Here is a 16,987-nt window from a genome sequence, read left to right on the forward strand (position 1 = left end):
AACGCATCCAGCCCTTGGTCTTTCACTGGTTGCTTCATTCTTGCATGGTTGTCCCTGCTTGTTATGGAGAATTCTCCAAATGTGATAATTCCCTCTACCTTAGAGCCCTCCAGCTTTTTGCTAAACTTTGGGACTTTGAACTTTTTAATTCTGTTTGTTTTCTGTGTTTATTCCTTTGGTTATGGAGTCTAAACACCTCCATAGGAATCATCTTTTCATTTGTGTCACTTAGCACCCTCAGTGCAGTGGCACAGGGGAAGCCTTTTAGGCTGTCCCAAGGTTTAAATACCTTCTCTGGGATAAACTACTGTTTCCCATTGAATGTAAAGTTAAACTGACTTTACTAGTTTTTTTAAATTCCTAGACTTAGCACACACTATCTTACAATAGAGTGCTGGATGGGTTACCTAGTATCCCTTATGTCTAGAAACTCATATAGCAGTCAAAATGGCTGGTGGCAGTGGTTTTACAACGAACTACCATGATTGTTCCCGACTGCGAACACTGGTAGCTAAAAATCGTGGGAGCCTTTTTTTCCAAGATGTCGCCTAAGCATCCTTTGTTTAAACAGGTCCCGGTCTTCTTTTTTTGTCATTTCTTTGTTGAAAGGGCCTTCTAGAGTTTGTCTCTGTGCGTCAAACCAGGTTTGGTCCCTTTGTTTATATACCTTTGGTAGGCTTCAGGACTGAAGAACGCCTCTGGCGCCCGGGTGTCTGGGGTGGGCATATGGTGAGGGAGGTGCCCGAAACTCCCTGTGTTTAGTCTCCTAGGAGACCCAAATGCACTCTGGCGTGATTGGCTGGCTGACTGTCCGGCAAGGACAGACACCCTGTTTGGTGAGTGGCAGGTAGGCTGGAATGAATGGGAGAAAACTGTTTAAAAGGTGAGTCTCTCAGACTGAAAGGCAGAGTCGACCACTGGAACGAAAGAACCGAAGATGAGCTGGAAGAGGACGGCTGCTGCAACTACTGGACTGTTGGTTTGCCCGGTGGAGCCCTGCTGCATGTCCGAATCGCCACGTTCACCTCGACAGAGAAGCCCCTTCGAGGACCAATCAGCTTGCAAGCCACCTGGATACCATTCTAGGAGCTGGTTAGGATTAACCAGGGGGAAGGACACCAGCTTGTGTGTTTGAAGACCAGCAACCGGAATCGAAGATTTGTCAATTTGCCAGTTTTATGAACTGTCCCCGTGCAGTGCAGGAGTCTCCCGACATCTTTCTTGTCCCCACGACTGAGCCTCAGGAACCGCGAGATCTGCAGGAACTGCCAGGAACAGAAGTCTTCAGCTGCATCTTTATCTTCAATATAACGTACTGTGAAAACCCGACCGAGAGAACTTACCTCTCACCGCGAAAGTTCGAGGAACTTTGACAACTTGCAGGCCTAGTCAGCTTGTGACCCGACAAAAAAACCTTTCTTCCGTGAACTACTTTTAAGAACCATGGCAAAGACATTTACGTTTTAAATACCAGAACCGTTTTTACTTACAAGACACTACCCCATTGACTTTGGCCTACCTATTGCATTGACTCAACTCCTCTGGTGAACTCAAACTATTTGCACTGTTTTAGAGTAACTGTAATATTCATTTTATTAACTTATGCCTTTTTGCTCCTACTTCAATGCTATTTTGCTCCTACTTCAAGGGAGCTCAACTGCTTAGTAATCAGTACTATAGTATAATTTTTGTGTGATATTGGTTGCTTCATTTAGTGTTTTTACCAAGAAACCTTGAGTATAAATATCTATCTGAATACTTGTCATTGTAGATCTTTGTGTAACACCCTTACAAGCTCACATTCCCTCTTGAGATAAGCCTGGCTGCTCAGCTTGCTACCAAAAACTGTGTGGTACAGATTTATACCGAAGGTTGGTTTTGCTTACACCTTTATTCATAGTTGTGTATAGTGGTCCCAGAGGGTACTGCATGCATGCAAACTATGCCTAACACTGCTGAAGGAAGGAAAGTGGTTCCAACATAGGTCGTACCTTTGCTATTGATAGTCCTGAAGAAAGTGAATACCCACATTTCACTGAAACTGGTTTACCTACTATGTGTATATTCTTTATGACTTACCTTATAGGGATAACACTTGTTTTACATTATGTTCTTAATATTGCTGGGTAAACTGTGCATTGCTGTGGGCATGGTCTGTTCTTTACAATCGGCAACTGAACTGTCTTCATTGATTGGTACAACTGATGCCGTAATTGACTGCCCTTTAAACTGCCCTCGAACCCTGCACATAGACATAGTGCATATGCCACCTCTACCTCACTTGGGATAAAAACCCTAGGGATGCCAGAAGCATGGCAGTGGAGAGAGCAAACCTTCCTCATATGGCTATACCATATGCTATTCACTGCAAAACCATGTGCATACGTTGTGAGATCTAGTTCATCATTCCCATTATCCCAAACAATCATTATTAACATTTATTTTTTCTCATGACATTTGGCCCCATTAGAAGTTTGCAGGTCCGGAAACAAGGGTGCCGGGGAGCTTGTTTCCGGACCGTCATACTAGGAGTTTGCCTGCCGGGGCCGCTGTGCCCGAAAGGTCTGACCCTGAGGGGCGCAGTGGCCATGGTAGGCAGATGGGTCACGGAGGCGCCAGCACCGTTAGCAACAGTGCCAGCGCTTCCGAGTTCTCACTCCCATCGTGTCCTCTGGGACTCTATGGGAATGGGGACTAACATTTTATTGACGCCTGACTTCCTGGGCCGCTGGACTTGTAACCTCCCGGTGGCACTGGGAAGTCAGGCGCCAGTAGAATTGTACGAGTCCAGCGGCAATTCACCGGTTGCACCAGCAGGGTTACCCGCCGGACTCGTTATTAGGCCCATTGGCCTTCATTATGTGGCTGGCAGTAACCTGCCGGTGCTTCCGGTGGGTTGCAGCAAACCCTGTAACACCGATTCTGCCTTGATATCCCGACACTGGGATATAACAAGTGGCAGCGGAACAGTACGTCCCCATTCCCATGGAGTCCAACAGTTCCACAAAGGGAAGTGCCAATGAGTCAGTTGTGAGCAACAGTAAGTGCCTGGCAGAGATGGCTTGGTACAGGCTGATCACCTGCCAATAATAGGTGCAGGCCTGTGAGAAAACAAGCCAGTGGGTGCCTGAAGGTAAGTGCTGGGATGGAGTGAAAGGCTGGAGGCAATTGGACCGAAGCCCGGGACCCAGAAGGACACATACGGTCCCAAGCCACCAATCTCAGCGACTGTGGGGTTCGAAGTTAATTTTCAGTGGTAATTTGGCCGAATGGAATTACTGTTACCGCCAATGGTTTGTGTGTGCGCCTGTCAACCTGTAATATAGCGGTGAATACGGCAGACACCACAATGGTAACAGTAATTACATCCAACGGAATTACGACGTACGGCCCAATTTACCGCCAAACTTTTAATGAGTGCCATAGTCCTAACATCATTGGAATGTCTCCCTGCTAGAACATGATATCCTTCCTTGTGCCAATGCCCTGCGTTCCACAAAACAGTAAGATGTCTCTGCAAACCTCGGCTAGAAATACTGAATGTTTAGACTGAATGAAGTTACTTGCCTAACTGTCAATTACTGAACCCTAGCTTGCAAGTCATGTATTTGGGTGGTCCAAATAATGATGTACAATGATGATGTATTATGTATATATATATATATTACTGCTTCATCTGCGTCTCTCACTCTCACCTCTCACAGTGTTTGTGAGCACACGCCGTGAGGCATTGAGACCCGATCGGCCAATCGAGATACTCTGAATAAAACCAGACTTGTTTGGAAAACGCTCCTCATGACTGGCATGCCATTTAGGATATAGTTATGGTGCCTTTATTCCATATATGATCTATTAAATATGGCGCTCGAATAGGGACCCTCCAGTGATGCTCCTTCGCGTACATTGAAGGCAAAGACGAGTCGAGGACGAAGCTGTCCGATCGGATTGTAAGGTGTTTGTGCGCCCATGCAGAAGTGATAAGAGACTCCTCCGCTCCCATCTTTGCTGCTCCAATTCCCTCTATTCCTTCCATGAGAAGAATGCTTGCCACTCTTTCATCCTAGTAGGTAAGGTGCAGTGGCTCCCCTGTGCCTCCTCCAGTGCCAGATGTCTCACCGTGATGAGAGGCGAGGAGACTGTGGACACGCACCTTGAGGTCATTCCACCTCTTTCTGCGGTCTTCCATGTCTTGCTGCACAGTGGCGAATGCAACTACCTTGTCTCTTATGTCAGTCCATATTGTGCTCTTCCGGCGGACAGATGCTTTGCACTGATTTGCTCCCAACAGATCATCAGACTTGTCCACCACCTCATCTGCTAATACCTGCAGCTCTGCCTCACTGAATTTGGGTTTGTGGTCCCTCAGTTCTAGCACCCTCGTCTTGCCCTTGTCTCCTGGCATGAGTTCACAAGGTTTGGAAGCTGGATGACAAAGGGAAATGGTGGATTGAAGATGGATTGTGTTTTTAAAGATGGCTGCAACTGAGCTTCCCGTTTGCGAAATAACGCTATTTACGCTCAGCAGTAAATCACGGATTCGATAATACCTCAACTTTCCTGGCGGTAAAAATAATTCTGCCGAAATGTGGTGGATTTACTGTTTATTTACTTTATTTATTGTGCATTTGTAAGGCGCTTATACATCAAGAAATTGTGTTTCAAAGCGCCCACTGGGCAAAGGGGAGGGAACATGGGAACAAAGGCAAATAGAATAAACTGATGAACAGGAAAGGGACAGTTTTACTAGGCCTTGCGAGCATTCAGAACGTGCATGTGCCGGGAGAAAGAGAAGGGACAGGGAAGGGGTTCAGTGCTAGGAGTTCCACAGAGGGAAGTGCCAAGGAGTCAGTTGTGAGCAACAGTAAGTGCCTGGCAGAGATGGCGTGGTACAGACTGATCACCTGCCAATAATAAGTGCAGGCCTGTGAGAAAACAAGCCAGTAGGTGCCCCAAGGCAAGTGCTGGGATGGGGTGAAAGGCTGGAGGCAAATGGGCAAAAGCCCGGGACCCAGAAGGACACATACGGTCCCAAGCCACCAATCTCATCTACTGTGGGGTTCAAAGTTAATTTTCAGTGGTAATTTGGCCGAAATACACCAGACACCACAACGGTAACAGTAATTCCATCCGACGTAATTACGACGTACGGCCCAATTTACTGCCAAACTTTTTTTTATCCACTTAATTTTTATTGAACATTTTATTTGACAGGCAAAGACTGTTGACCATCAGACTTTAACACATGAAATAAGAACAGAGAACAATACCCACACACCCCCCAACCCACCCCCCACCCGTACTTAACCAGGCTCAATCAAGCATTATGGAGACAAGAAAGGAAAGAGAAAAATAATTACAGCTCATGGGAACCAGCAAGTGCGCAGAACAATTAGGCTGACATTTCGGGTTCACTACTAATCGTACACCACTGGCAGGTAGAACCAAAAAAATATGTAAGTCAGACAGCACTTGGATCGAAGGCCTCAGAGTCTCATTGAACCACAATCCTCGTGTAAAAGCACCACTGTCCAGTCTTGCAGGAAGGCACTCATCGTATCGTGAACCAAAGCTGTCAACTTCTCATAAGTGAAAATAACACAGAGTTTAGCCAGCCAGTCTGCTCTGGATGGAACCCCTCAGCTCCACCACTTCTGGGCCAGGCCCAGCCTCCCCGCCCTCAACATGGCCTGGACCACCTTCGGATAGACATTCGACTCCGATACTGGAGAGGGGAACCCAAGCAGGAGATCAATGGAGCATAGGGGGATCGAGAGGCCCACTACATCCTTAATCCAGCCCAAGAGCTCCGACCAAAAAATTTGCACAAGGGGGCACTCCCACCACAAGTGGAACTAAGACCCCCTCTGGCTGCACTCCCTGGGGCAGAGGGGGGAAGCACCACAGAACATCTTAGATAACTTCTCTGGGGGAAGGTGCCATGTGTGGAGAATCTTAAAGTTGTGCTTCATAGCCGCTGTATACAGGGAACCAGACAGAAGCCCCCCACTAATCCTAGACCAGACATCATCCTCTAACGGTTCACCCCACTTTTCCCCCCAGAACTTCCTAAAACCCTGTCTACCCTCCAGCTGGGCTGTAATTAAAATGCTATAAATCCTGGAAAGGGAACCTCTCCTCGTAGTCGCCTCCACCAACCAACTTTCCAGGGGTTTGAGGGGGCGCACCAAGGACGCCCCCCACTTGGGGTCAGTCAAAAGGCCTTTCACACGAAGGAAGTCAAAATTTGAAATCGGGTGGTCTCCCATGAAATTCGCCAAAGCGGGATATTCAGTAATGATCCCATTATGGAATAACTGCGCAACCCGCTCTAGCCCCATATTGGACCACTTCTGGGTGTCTTTGAAACCCTCTTCCCCAGATCAAAAGTAGGGCCCCATAAAGAAGGCAGAGGAGAGGGCCAGGAAGAAAGGGGTGCATTGGACCTATCTTGTCTCCATAGGGCCCATAGGACTGACAACGTCGGATGGGTTCTGACCCTCTTCGGGAGGTCTGCCGCCGGGACCCACAACAAGTCTCTTACTTTCCTGGGATGGGTGTGGGAATCTTCAATGTATGACCAGTAGGTTTGCATTTCATCCCTCATATGCTCCAACATGACCCTTAGCTGTGCAGCCTTGTAATATAAACGGAATTCTGGGAGTCCAACGCCTGCGTGGAGCTTTGGCAAGGTTAGGGTGGCAATTTTGACTCTTGGATCTTCCCGTTGGAAATAAAGCGCAGCGCCATGGATTGCAGGGATCTGAAGAACGAGTCTGGAATTACAGTAGGGAGGGCCGAAAAACGATACAAAAGGCGGGGTAAAATGTTCATCTTTAGGAATACCATACACCCAAACCATGAGAGTGTCAGGGGAGTCCAACGCTTCAGGTATGAACATATCTTAGCGAGAGCTGGAGGAAAATTAAGCTCCAAAAGGTTTCCCATATCTCTCGGAAGCAGGACCCCCAAGTATGGCGTAGCCACGCGTTCAACTCTAATACCTCCCACCTGATCCTTCCCTTCAATGGACCTGTCGAGCGACCCCATCGGCATAAGAGATGACTTTGCTAAATCAATTTTTAGACCCGAAAAAGCCCCGTACGAATGAATAAGATTCAAAAGAGTTGGAAGACAGTGGTCCACATTGGTCATATAGATAGAGATAGCTTAAAGTCTAAATCCCCACAGGTAATCCCAGTAATCTGGTGGAGTTGTCTTATAGCTATAGCTAAGGGCTCCAGGGCGAGGGCGTACAGGAGGGGGGGATACCCTGGCAGAAGGTCCATTATATAGAGCGGATATCCACCCACACAATCTTACCCCTAAACCCATCTTTCTCAGAACTTTCCCCATATAGGACCATTCCACACAGTTGAATGCCTTTTCAGAATCCAACGACAACATGTAGGCCTCCACATTACTACTACCCACTTCATGCATAAAATCAAGGGTCTTCCTGGTATGGTCAGAGCTCTGCCTCCCAGTGATAAACCCGACTTGGTCTCCATGAACAACTAAGGGGAGAAGCTGGGCCAACCTATTCGCAAGGAGTTTTGCAAGAATTTTTACATCGGTATTTAATAATGAAATTGGGCGATAAAACTGACAATTCAACGGGTCTTACCCCTCTTTAGCGATAACCACTATACGAGCCAAAAGCATAGAAGGGGGGAGTTTGACCATCACATCATAACATTTAACATGGAAGCTACCCCGCGAGCCCAAACACCCATAGCCCCAGCCCTCCCCACCCGCAATAAAAAAAATATAACAAGAGAACAACTCCTCCCACTGTTACTCCCCTCTCTTAATGCAGCGACCAACGCCTACTCTGATCCCACCTCCCTAGCAGACGTCTACAACCAAACGATACTCACGGCTATTGACACTATAGCACCAATCAAACCTAGGAAGGCTAAACCACGAGCACATCTCAACTCATGGTTCACTCCACAGCTAAGAATCCTCCGCAAAGCCAAACGCTGCGCAGAAAACCGTTGGAAAAGCCACCCATCTGATGAGCATAAAGACGGCTTCCTCCTCGCCTCCCTCACTTATAAAGACGCCATCATCATTGCTAAAAAAGAATCGCTTAATAATCATATCATGCAAGCCGATTCTAATTCCAAGGAACTCTTTAGAGTCCTAAAAGAGCTCGAAACCCCAGTCTCCCCGCCAGACACTTGCACGAAAGACAGCAAATGGTGTGCTAACATTCAAGCAGCCCTCCTAAACAAAATCTCTATGCTCCAATCTAAAATAAAAGAAAAGCAGGACTGCCTGAGGCGTGACAACCGCTCACTCACCCCTACTAGGCCCACCCTCTCCAACTCTGCCAACATCAAACCTTTCACCTTCGCACCGCTCACTGTCACCGAAGTAGAAAACATCATCCTAAGGATGAAACCATCCAACTGCCAAGGTGACGCGTGCCCAGCTCCCATCATTAAGGACTCCGCCCATGACTTAGCCCCATTCATTACAGCCTTCATTAACTCATCCTTTGAAACAGGTATTGTCCCGGACAACCTTAAAGACGCCTGGGTGATCCCGCTACTAAAAAACCTTCCCTTGACCCAAGCATACCCACGAACTTCCGGCCTATTACTACAGTACCATTTCTGCTGAAGATACTGGACCGTGCAGCTTACCTGCAGATCCAAAACTACCTTGAATCAAACAATCTGTTAGGTCTACGACAATCCGGATTTCGGCCCAGACATGGGACTGAAACGGCTCTATTAGACCTAAAAACCCAGATCGAAGTCCTGAAGGACAAGGGCAAATTAGCAATGCTATTACTCCTCGACCTTTCCACCGCATTTGATTTGGTTAACCACCAGATCCTTTGCAGGCACCTCCACTCTGCTGCCAACTTCTCTCCCTCCGCAGCGGCCTGGATCAAATCCTTCCTGAGCAACAGATCTATGAGGGTCTTTGCACCTTCCGCTGCCGCAGATCCCTCCCCTATTCATTGCGGTGTTCCTCAGGGTTCTTGCGTGTCACCTACTCTTTACAATATCTTTACGAAACCACTCTTTGATGTGCTTGATTATCTGGGTGTCTCCTACACCAACTATGCGGACGACACCCAGATACTCATTCCCATCTCTGGTGATTATCTTGCTGGCACCAAGGCCCTCAATGACGTCTACTTGGTCATCCAAGACTGGAAGGCCCAGCACCAGCTATGTCTGAACAACGATAAGACGGAGCTACTTATCCTGGGTACATCACAACGCCTGAGCAAACTTGAGCCATCCTATCAGTCATTCATCATAGACGGCAACTCCATACAAGTCTCGAAAGACACTAAAAAACTAGGCTTTTACCTGGATTCCACCTTATCCTTGTCAAGACAAACTAATGCAGTCAGGTCCACCTCTGCCTACACGTGCAAACTCATTTCAGCCTGCAGACCATTCCTCACCACCCACAATAGCGTCACACTAGCGAGAACACTTATCATGGAAAAAATAGATTACTGCAGTGCTCTATACTTAGGCAACAGCCAAGAAAACCTGTTCAAACTCCAAATCACCAAGAAAAATGCAATTCGAGCAGCCCTGAACATCCCTCGTAACCACCACATCTCAGAAGCCAGAACTAGCCTAAAGTGGTTACCCGTGAAGCAGAGAATTTCCCTAAAAACGCTTGCCCTCACGCACAAATGCCTAGCCAACAAGGCTCTAATCCATCTCTGCAGTCGGCTTTCATGCCACTCCACTGCCCGTCCACTAAGAACTGCTCAGACCCACTGCCTTACTATCCCTAGGTTTAAGCTCCAAAAAGCAGGAGGCACTAGCTTCCCTGTCCTAGCCTCCAAACTTTGGAACACCCTCCCCGCTGCCATCAGAGCTGAAGACTCCTTCAACACCTTCAAGAATAAAACCAAATCTTGGCTCTTTGACCAGCAATAGTTGTGTTAGACATCTGTCCTACTTACTCAGCCCGCCTCTTCCCCAGCACGATTTCCGGTCTGCTACCTTCCCAACTACCTCAGGGATACTTCCTCTGCGGAGCCTAGGGACACTGTACCATGTGTAATATATGTAATTTATTAAGATTTTTATTATGTTGTATTGGTATACTTTTATTGTAATCTATCTGCCTGTATGTTCGTTTCTTGCAACCCTGTACAAATTGCGCCCTGATGCCCCCGGGCCTGATGGTCTGCGCGTTATAAATAAACAAATACAAATAGAAATAAATTCACAAAAGAAAATTACATTTCTTCTAATATTATTTTTGCTATTTTTATATGATTATCATATTTTGCACGCTATGTCTTTCAATTGATCACGGGACACATTGGAATACGCCATCCATAACGAATGATGAAACCCCAAAACGGAGAAATTACAAACACATTATCAATTCAATCAAGATCTTTAGGCACTAAATAGACAACCTTCATTGTATATTTTCCATACACCAAGCTACAAAGATAATCGCACGTGCAATATAGGCTCGCCATTTCAGTAGAGAAAACAATCAGCGTTAAAGTTGTTCAAATATATAATTATGCTTACCAATTTAGAGAGGTTCATGTCTCTTAAAACTCTCATGACAATACTTAATTCACTGTCATCTGGTCTAATCCTCTTTTGAGCTCCAAGGGTTCGCAAAACAGAAAGAATATTTCTCAGACCAAAATCATAATGAACCTGAAAATAAAAAATATGTGTTCAGACTTCTATCTGTGTCACATACGTGTTTTAAAATATTGTGGCATTATAATACTGCTGAACTATGCAAGCAGTCTCTACGTTTCAATAATTCCCCCATTATATAACTTTATATTGAATTGAACCACAGTTTAATATACTAGACTAAGAGAGAGTACATATAGCCAATGTTCTCCTGTGTCTATAACTAACAAGAAATAAACACCCAAAATATTACAAAGCTACTGGTAGAGTAAAGAGAGTGTGGAAAATAGCATTTAATCCAACTAATGGCATTGGTCCTTGTGTATGTGTGTGTGTGTGCACGTGTGTGTGTGCGCAGTTCTTTATTGTCTGACTTTGCTGTCACTAGATAGAAAAAAATATCTTAAACTACTCTTATAGCTTCAAATACCTTTTTCCATGTTGTCAGTATTTGTGTTTATTTGTATTCATTTGGTGTTTTGTATCATGCTGCATGCATACAAATGTGAGTCTTCAGCATGCCATGGTTGAAATGAAGGTGGGAAGGGGAGAGGAAAAGAGGGGAAAAGGATCAGGGAAACAGCAGGGTACTAGATATGCAGGTTTGGTAATGTCAGATACATTTAAAACACTTCAAAGGGCAGCACATTCCAGCCACTAAAGGCATACATATTTAAATTGTTTTAATTTACTGTAAAGGCAGCAAGCCAGCATGTGACTATAATTTCCAAGGTGCCGGACCCTATATTCAGTAGACTCAGATGGGTGGGTGAACGAGGGGAGTAGGAGGGACTGCAAGTGGTTTCTTTCTGGAGGACTAGGAGTCCTGGAGATGGCACAGACATTGAGCTCAGTATTTTTCCATAGGTGATGATTGTGCGTTTCCACCACCACATTTGAATCCAGTGTGGTATATTTTGCTGTGGTGACGAGATGGTACAGACTACAGGACTTACTCCGGTGGTATCTGTGTCCTATCATGAATCATCCAATCTTATCCATCCAATCCAACCATCGAATCCTACTGGGTATTCTGTAAAGCGCTAAAAGCACAGCTGTCCTCCTAAGTCTGAAACACCCCTTGTGCCGTCTCCCCATACCTAATGTAGTGTATGTCATACCAATGAAAACTCCTGTACCTGCAATAGCTATCTTATGTCAAACTAATGAAAATGACCTTCACATCTCATAACCAATGCAAATTCCTGTACCTGTAGCAGCTATCTTATGTGAAACCATATAGAAATAACCTCTGTACCTGTACAAGCGCCTCAATGCCTCCAGGCTGTTTGTGCGCTGTACTTATAAATAAATAAAATCATACAATTGAGCATGTATATTGCATGAGGACTGCATGCTAGTCATTGATGCATGTGTTCTGCATATAATGCATAGCCGAGCCTTGAACTTAAACAGTTGGCCTAGGGATTGATAGACTATTTACAATACCCTTACCACCTCTCGCGCTGCAACCCATAGAATACAGCCTAGTCCCACAAAAAATGTGGTACAGCTGTCACATAGCAACTGACATAGCAGTCTTCCTTATGCCTTTGCAATACGTGCAGTATATCAAGTTGTTAAACTGTAATGTAATTGCACAGCCCGAATGTCACGTTATGTATGTTGGGCATAAGCAAAGTGCATCATGCAACGAACACCGCAAACCACGAAGCCTAAATGTGGCCAGTGGGAACCCATTTTGTAATTGTCCGCCATTTTCTTTTTTCATTTCTTGTACCACTTTGCAAACTATATTTTGTGCTTTAGACTCACACATGGTGCGAGGCCATAGCTTGAACTCTGAATCCCGTTTAGACCAGAATATGAAACCCTGTAGAAATACATTGTTTTATTATTCGGTAAAGACTTAAAGCTGTACAAGAGCCGTGGCTAATCAGAGGCCCAGGTGCCAGCTTGTCTTGCAAACGCTGTGGTAGAAGGCAGTTAACTGAGAATGATATGCAACTAACGGTGCTCTTTCACGAAGGATGGTATTTCTTTGCTTTAGAACCGTCTGACCCTTAGCCCATGAGCGCAGCAGCCAGATAACATTGTTGGAATGTCTCTCTGCTAGAACATCATATCCTTCCTTGTGCCAATGCCCCGCGTTTCCCAAAAGAGTAAGCTGTCTCTGCAAACCTCGGCTAGAAATATCGAATGTTTAGACTGAATGAAGTTACGTGCCTAACTGTCAATTACTGAACCCTAGCTTGCATGTCGTGTATATGGGTGGTCCAAATAATGATGTACAATGATGATGTATTATGTATATATATTACTGCTTCATCAACGTCTCTCTCTCTCTCTCCTCTCACAGATTTTGTGAACACACGTCGTGAGGTGCTGAGACCTGATAGGCTGATCGAGATACTCTGAATAAAACCAGACTTTTTTTTTTAAACGAACCTCATGACTGGAGTGTCATTTAGTATATGGTTATGGTTCCTTTATTCCATATTTGGTCTAACAAAGTAAAGGGTACCTGTAATGCTGCTGGTCCTCCAGGTAAGAATCAAATATATGTAAACATATGAACCATAGCTTCGAGGATGGAAAGAGGTGTAATCACTAAGTTTTATCCAAAAATATATTTTTTAATTTAAAACTCTAACAATCACATTGGTCGTACTACACCCACAAAAAAATAACATCGCATATTTCTGTTTAGATATAAATCTGACTCCATTCAATTCACTCCATTCAACAATCAAACTAACTCAATCATATACAACATTAATTGTTTGTACATTCAATTCTGGTTTCATATTTACTATGACCATCTGGTCAAATTTTCACACATTTTTAACACCCTGTTAAAATACAAATCTGACTCTCTGTTCTGGAACAGATTGAACTCGTCCACACGTGTTTCAATTGGATTTATGCAAGCTTTTGGTGTCGCCCTCTGTTTTCCCAATCTTCTTCAGGACTGAGGTGGGCCGTATTGTACCTCACTTCTAGGTGTTTGGAGTGAGAGACATCTACAAAATGAAACAGTACAACCTATTACCATTTAGCTTCTTTCCTTCCTCATTTCTTTTTACATATCAACATGACACGCTGTTTTTTTTTGGGAAATGAATAAAAAGCCCAGACTCATCGCAATTAGCACTTGGGTGAAGAGAGAGAGATATCCTGCACCTAATTCTAAAGTGCAGCACCTCAAGGGATCTCACATTTTGTACTAAAAAGACACCTGGAATTATGGCCGAATATTTTGCTGATGTTATTCCAGTAAATTGAGAAAACAAAGCTGAATTACCTATTTTAAAAAGAGTGATTGCTCCCTGCCTTCAAATTACCACCCAATAGCCTTTCTGGACAGTGGAGAAAATGTTAGCCTCGTTGTTTCTGGAAAAACGGAAGGATTGGATGTAGGTCAGCAATACGAGTGATATGTTTCAATCATGTTTTGTAAAAGGCATAGGCACAGGTTTAAATGGGTTTAAAAGAAGGGCCCAGTGTAAGGGGAAGCATATTTATGTAGCGTTAATAGATTTCACTCTGGCTTTTGACAGCGTTAACAGGGCCCTTCTGTGGTCTAAATTACGAATATGGGGCTGCCCTGTATATCTTCTTTACATTATTGTAGAATTGTACAGTGCGACATTCACGAGAGTCAGGTTGGCACAGCAAGGGAAGTTTTAAAAAAAGATTGACACAGCGAGGGGCCTTAAGCAGGGCTGCACAATTGCACCATTTGGGGGAGTGTTTGAGGAAGGTTCAGGCATTTCCTTCTCAGATAGGTGGGCGTCCGGTCCAGTGGCTGATTTATGCAGATGATCTGGTGCTCCTGAACCAGACTATGGTGGGTTTCTGGAGGCAGCTGAATGCTCTTAAAGCATACGTGGCCAAAAATAAATTGGTGATAAATGTTGCAAAATCAAACATTCTGGTTTTCGGCCCCCGTAGAGGGTGCAAAAAAGAAAATTGTAAGTGGCACCTCAAGAGTTCCGAGATAACCAGATCCAGTAATTATCGGTATCTTGGTTCAATGATAGATAATACAGCAAGAGACCTAGCAAATACTGATATGTTAAATAGGAGGGTGGTTACTCTGGCGACTCAGGGTTTGTCTCTTCACCGCCACTTTGGGCAATATTCTTTTATGCCAATTTTGTAAAATGATATGATGAAAGTGGTGCCCGCTGTCATGTTTGGAGCTGAGACATTATTGGGTATTCCAGTAGTTTATGGAATTACTTGGAGGGACATTTTTGGAAAAAGATTCGAGGGGTTTCTCAAGTAATTTGATCCAGATTATTCATTTTGAGTTAGGTCTGTTATCCCTCCAAGTTATAGGAGAATGTTTATGTTATTGAAAAAATGTCTAAAGCACTCGGGTGTATGGGCTTTCCAAATTTTGAATACTGCATTAAGTGGAAATAAAGACACCACCCTCATCTCTTGGCAATCGGAATACATGACCAGATTGGAGGAGGCCGAAATTGCATTTGATTTATTACTGGAAAACCTGATCAAAAACAAGGAAACACGTTGGCGATTCGACTGGATTCAGACCCTGGAGCAATGTGGAACGTATAGACTATATGGTCATTTTAGGGGTGAAGTGAAGGCCCTGAATTAATTCCCTAATTGCGCAGAAATCACTGTGGGCCCATATACCTCACTTAAGTTTAGAGTACAAATACTTAGCAGAGTCCGGCCCTCTATAGACAATATGTGGTGCCAATACCTCTCAGTATTGTTGCGGGTCAGATCTGTGGTGAGGTATATGGGCTCACAGTGATTTTTGCCAAAGAGTTCTTTATAGAGAGGAAATATTGTCAAGCATCATTTGATAAGTATGCATCAGGCATTACAGCCTAAAAATTGAATGATAATTTCAACCACATGGATTGAAGCTAGTGACTTTACAAGCAAATGCATCTACCACATTTATAAATAGAAACCAATAAAAAGATAGCCTTGAGGATGACCCATTGGTCGAAACAAGTGTCGACTGTTGATCTGTTGAACCTTTACAATAAAACAGATACTGTACATTCGACAATGCTGAGACTTGTCCTTTAATAAGGACTATGGACACTCTTAAATCTAGGGTCTTTGCGCGGATGGGCTGCATACACTACTAATTTGTCTGTATTTGGTAAAAGGTATGCCTAGGACAAGCTAAATGCTTTCAATAATTTAAAAAAAGAAGTGGCTTAAACAAACCTCCAACTCAAGCTCAAAAAGTGCAAGAGAAATATTATAATCTGGGAACCCATCCCAGGGACAAGGTATTAGTGCACCTAATCACCACTGAAAACATACTCCTAGCTTCATGGAACGGACCCTACCAGATAGAGCAGGTTGTGGGTCCTGTAACTTATAAGATATGTTGGGGTGGTCAGCAAGGGTCCCCATGATTACATGTTGCATGCGTCGTATTGATGGCATAGGCGGTGGCAAACTGGGTGCAATGTTGCAATGTCAAATGTATCGAGCGGAGTTAATTATGGATAGAATATGTTACTTTTTAGTGTTACTCTACAAATGGTACATTTCAGAGTTTACATATTAGATTTGCACACGCGTAGAAAGATACAATGTTAAAACCGCAAATGTAACATGAACACGATCTACACGGGGTGCTCTGAAATACATGGAAACTGGTAGACGGAAAAGGTTTCAATGCGCATACAGAAGGGAATTGTCCTGCAATCCTGCAGTAAAGAAGGGCTAACAGTTATACAACACACGCACAGGGAGATATATAAACATCTAAGGGGTTTTGATCACACAGAGAAACACATGAAAGAAGCGTAATAAGGTTTTATACAAATATGCATTTAGCAGGGTTTTGTGACTGTATTCTGACTTTGCAGTTAGCAACCGAATGATGAAGTTTAGGTAGCAGGGACAATCTGGTTTCTTCAGGCTAGGGGGGTTGACAGAGGAGGAAGGAGTCATTGAGTAAAATGTCAGCTTGCAAACAGCATGAAGGTTTATGCTTTAACAGTTACACAAAGGAACAGATGCAATCTTGTTCATTGTATTGAAGTTGTGTAGAGGGAGTTGACCATTTGCTTAGGCCGGCAATAAAGATGGGGACGTGTACAGGGTGACCGGCGGTCAATTGTTTGAAACTAGAGACTGTATGTGCTGGAGTAGTGGTCGCATAAATGATTATGTCTTAAAAGGAGCCAGGAGTCTGGGGTGGATGAGATTGCCATGTGTACTTCAAATAAAACCTATTTGTTCAGGCCTCACTCGTATTGCTAAACTATTCAAGTGGACTATGTGCAATTATACTTACGGTTTAAGGCTCTAGGCCAGTTGTTACTAAGTAATGAATAATGTTATATGTGAATGTTTCATTGTACCAT

General features: G+C 44.2%; 1 protein-coding gene across 1 annotated transcript in view; it reads right to left on the reverse strand.

Annotated features, from left to right (window-relative positions):
* DNAH8 (dynein axonemal heavy chain 8) overlaps positions 1–16,987 on the reverse strand; it is an 8,835,797-nt gene that overhangs the window by 3,316,925 nt on the left and 5,501,885 nt on the right. Inside the window, exon 48 of the mRNA XM_069608756.1 lies at positions 10,533–10,667. Coding sequence (XP_069464857.1) covers positions 10,533–10,667 — 135 coding nt within the window. The remainder of the gene's footprint in view (positions 1–10,532; positions 10,668–16,987) is intronic.

This window comes from Ambystoma mexicanum, chromosome 4q (genome assembly GCF_040938575.1).
Source record: "Ambystoma mexicanum isolate Mex_15411 chromosome 4q, UKY_AmexF1_1, whole genome shotgun sequence".
Classification (NCBI taxonomy): domain Eukaryota; kingdom Metazoa; phylum Chordata; class Amphibia; order Caudata; family Ambystomatidae; genus Ambystoma; species Ambystoma mexicanum.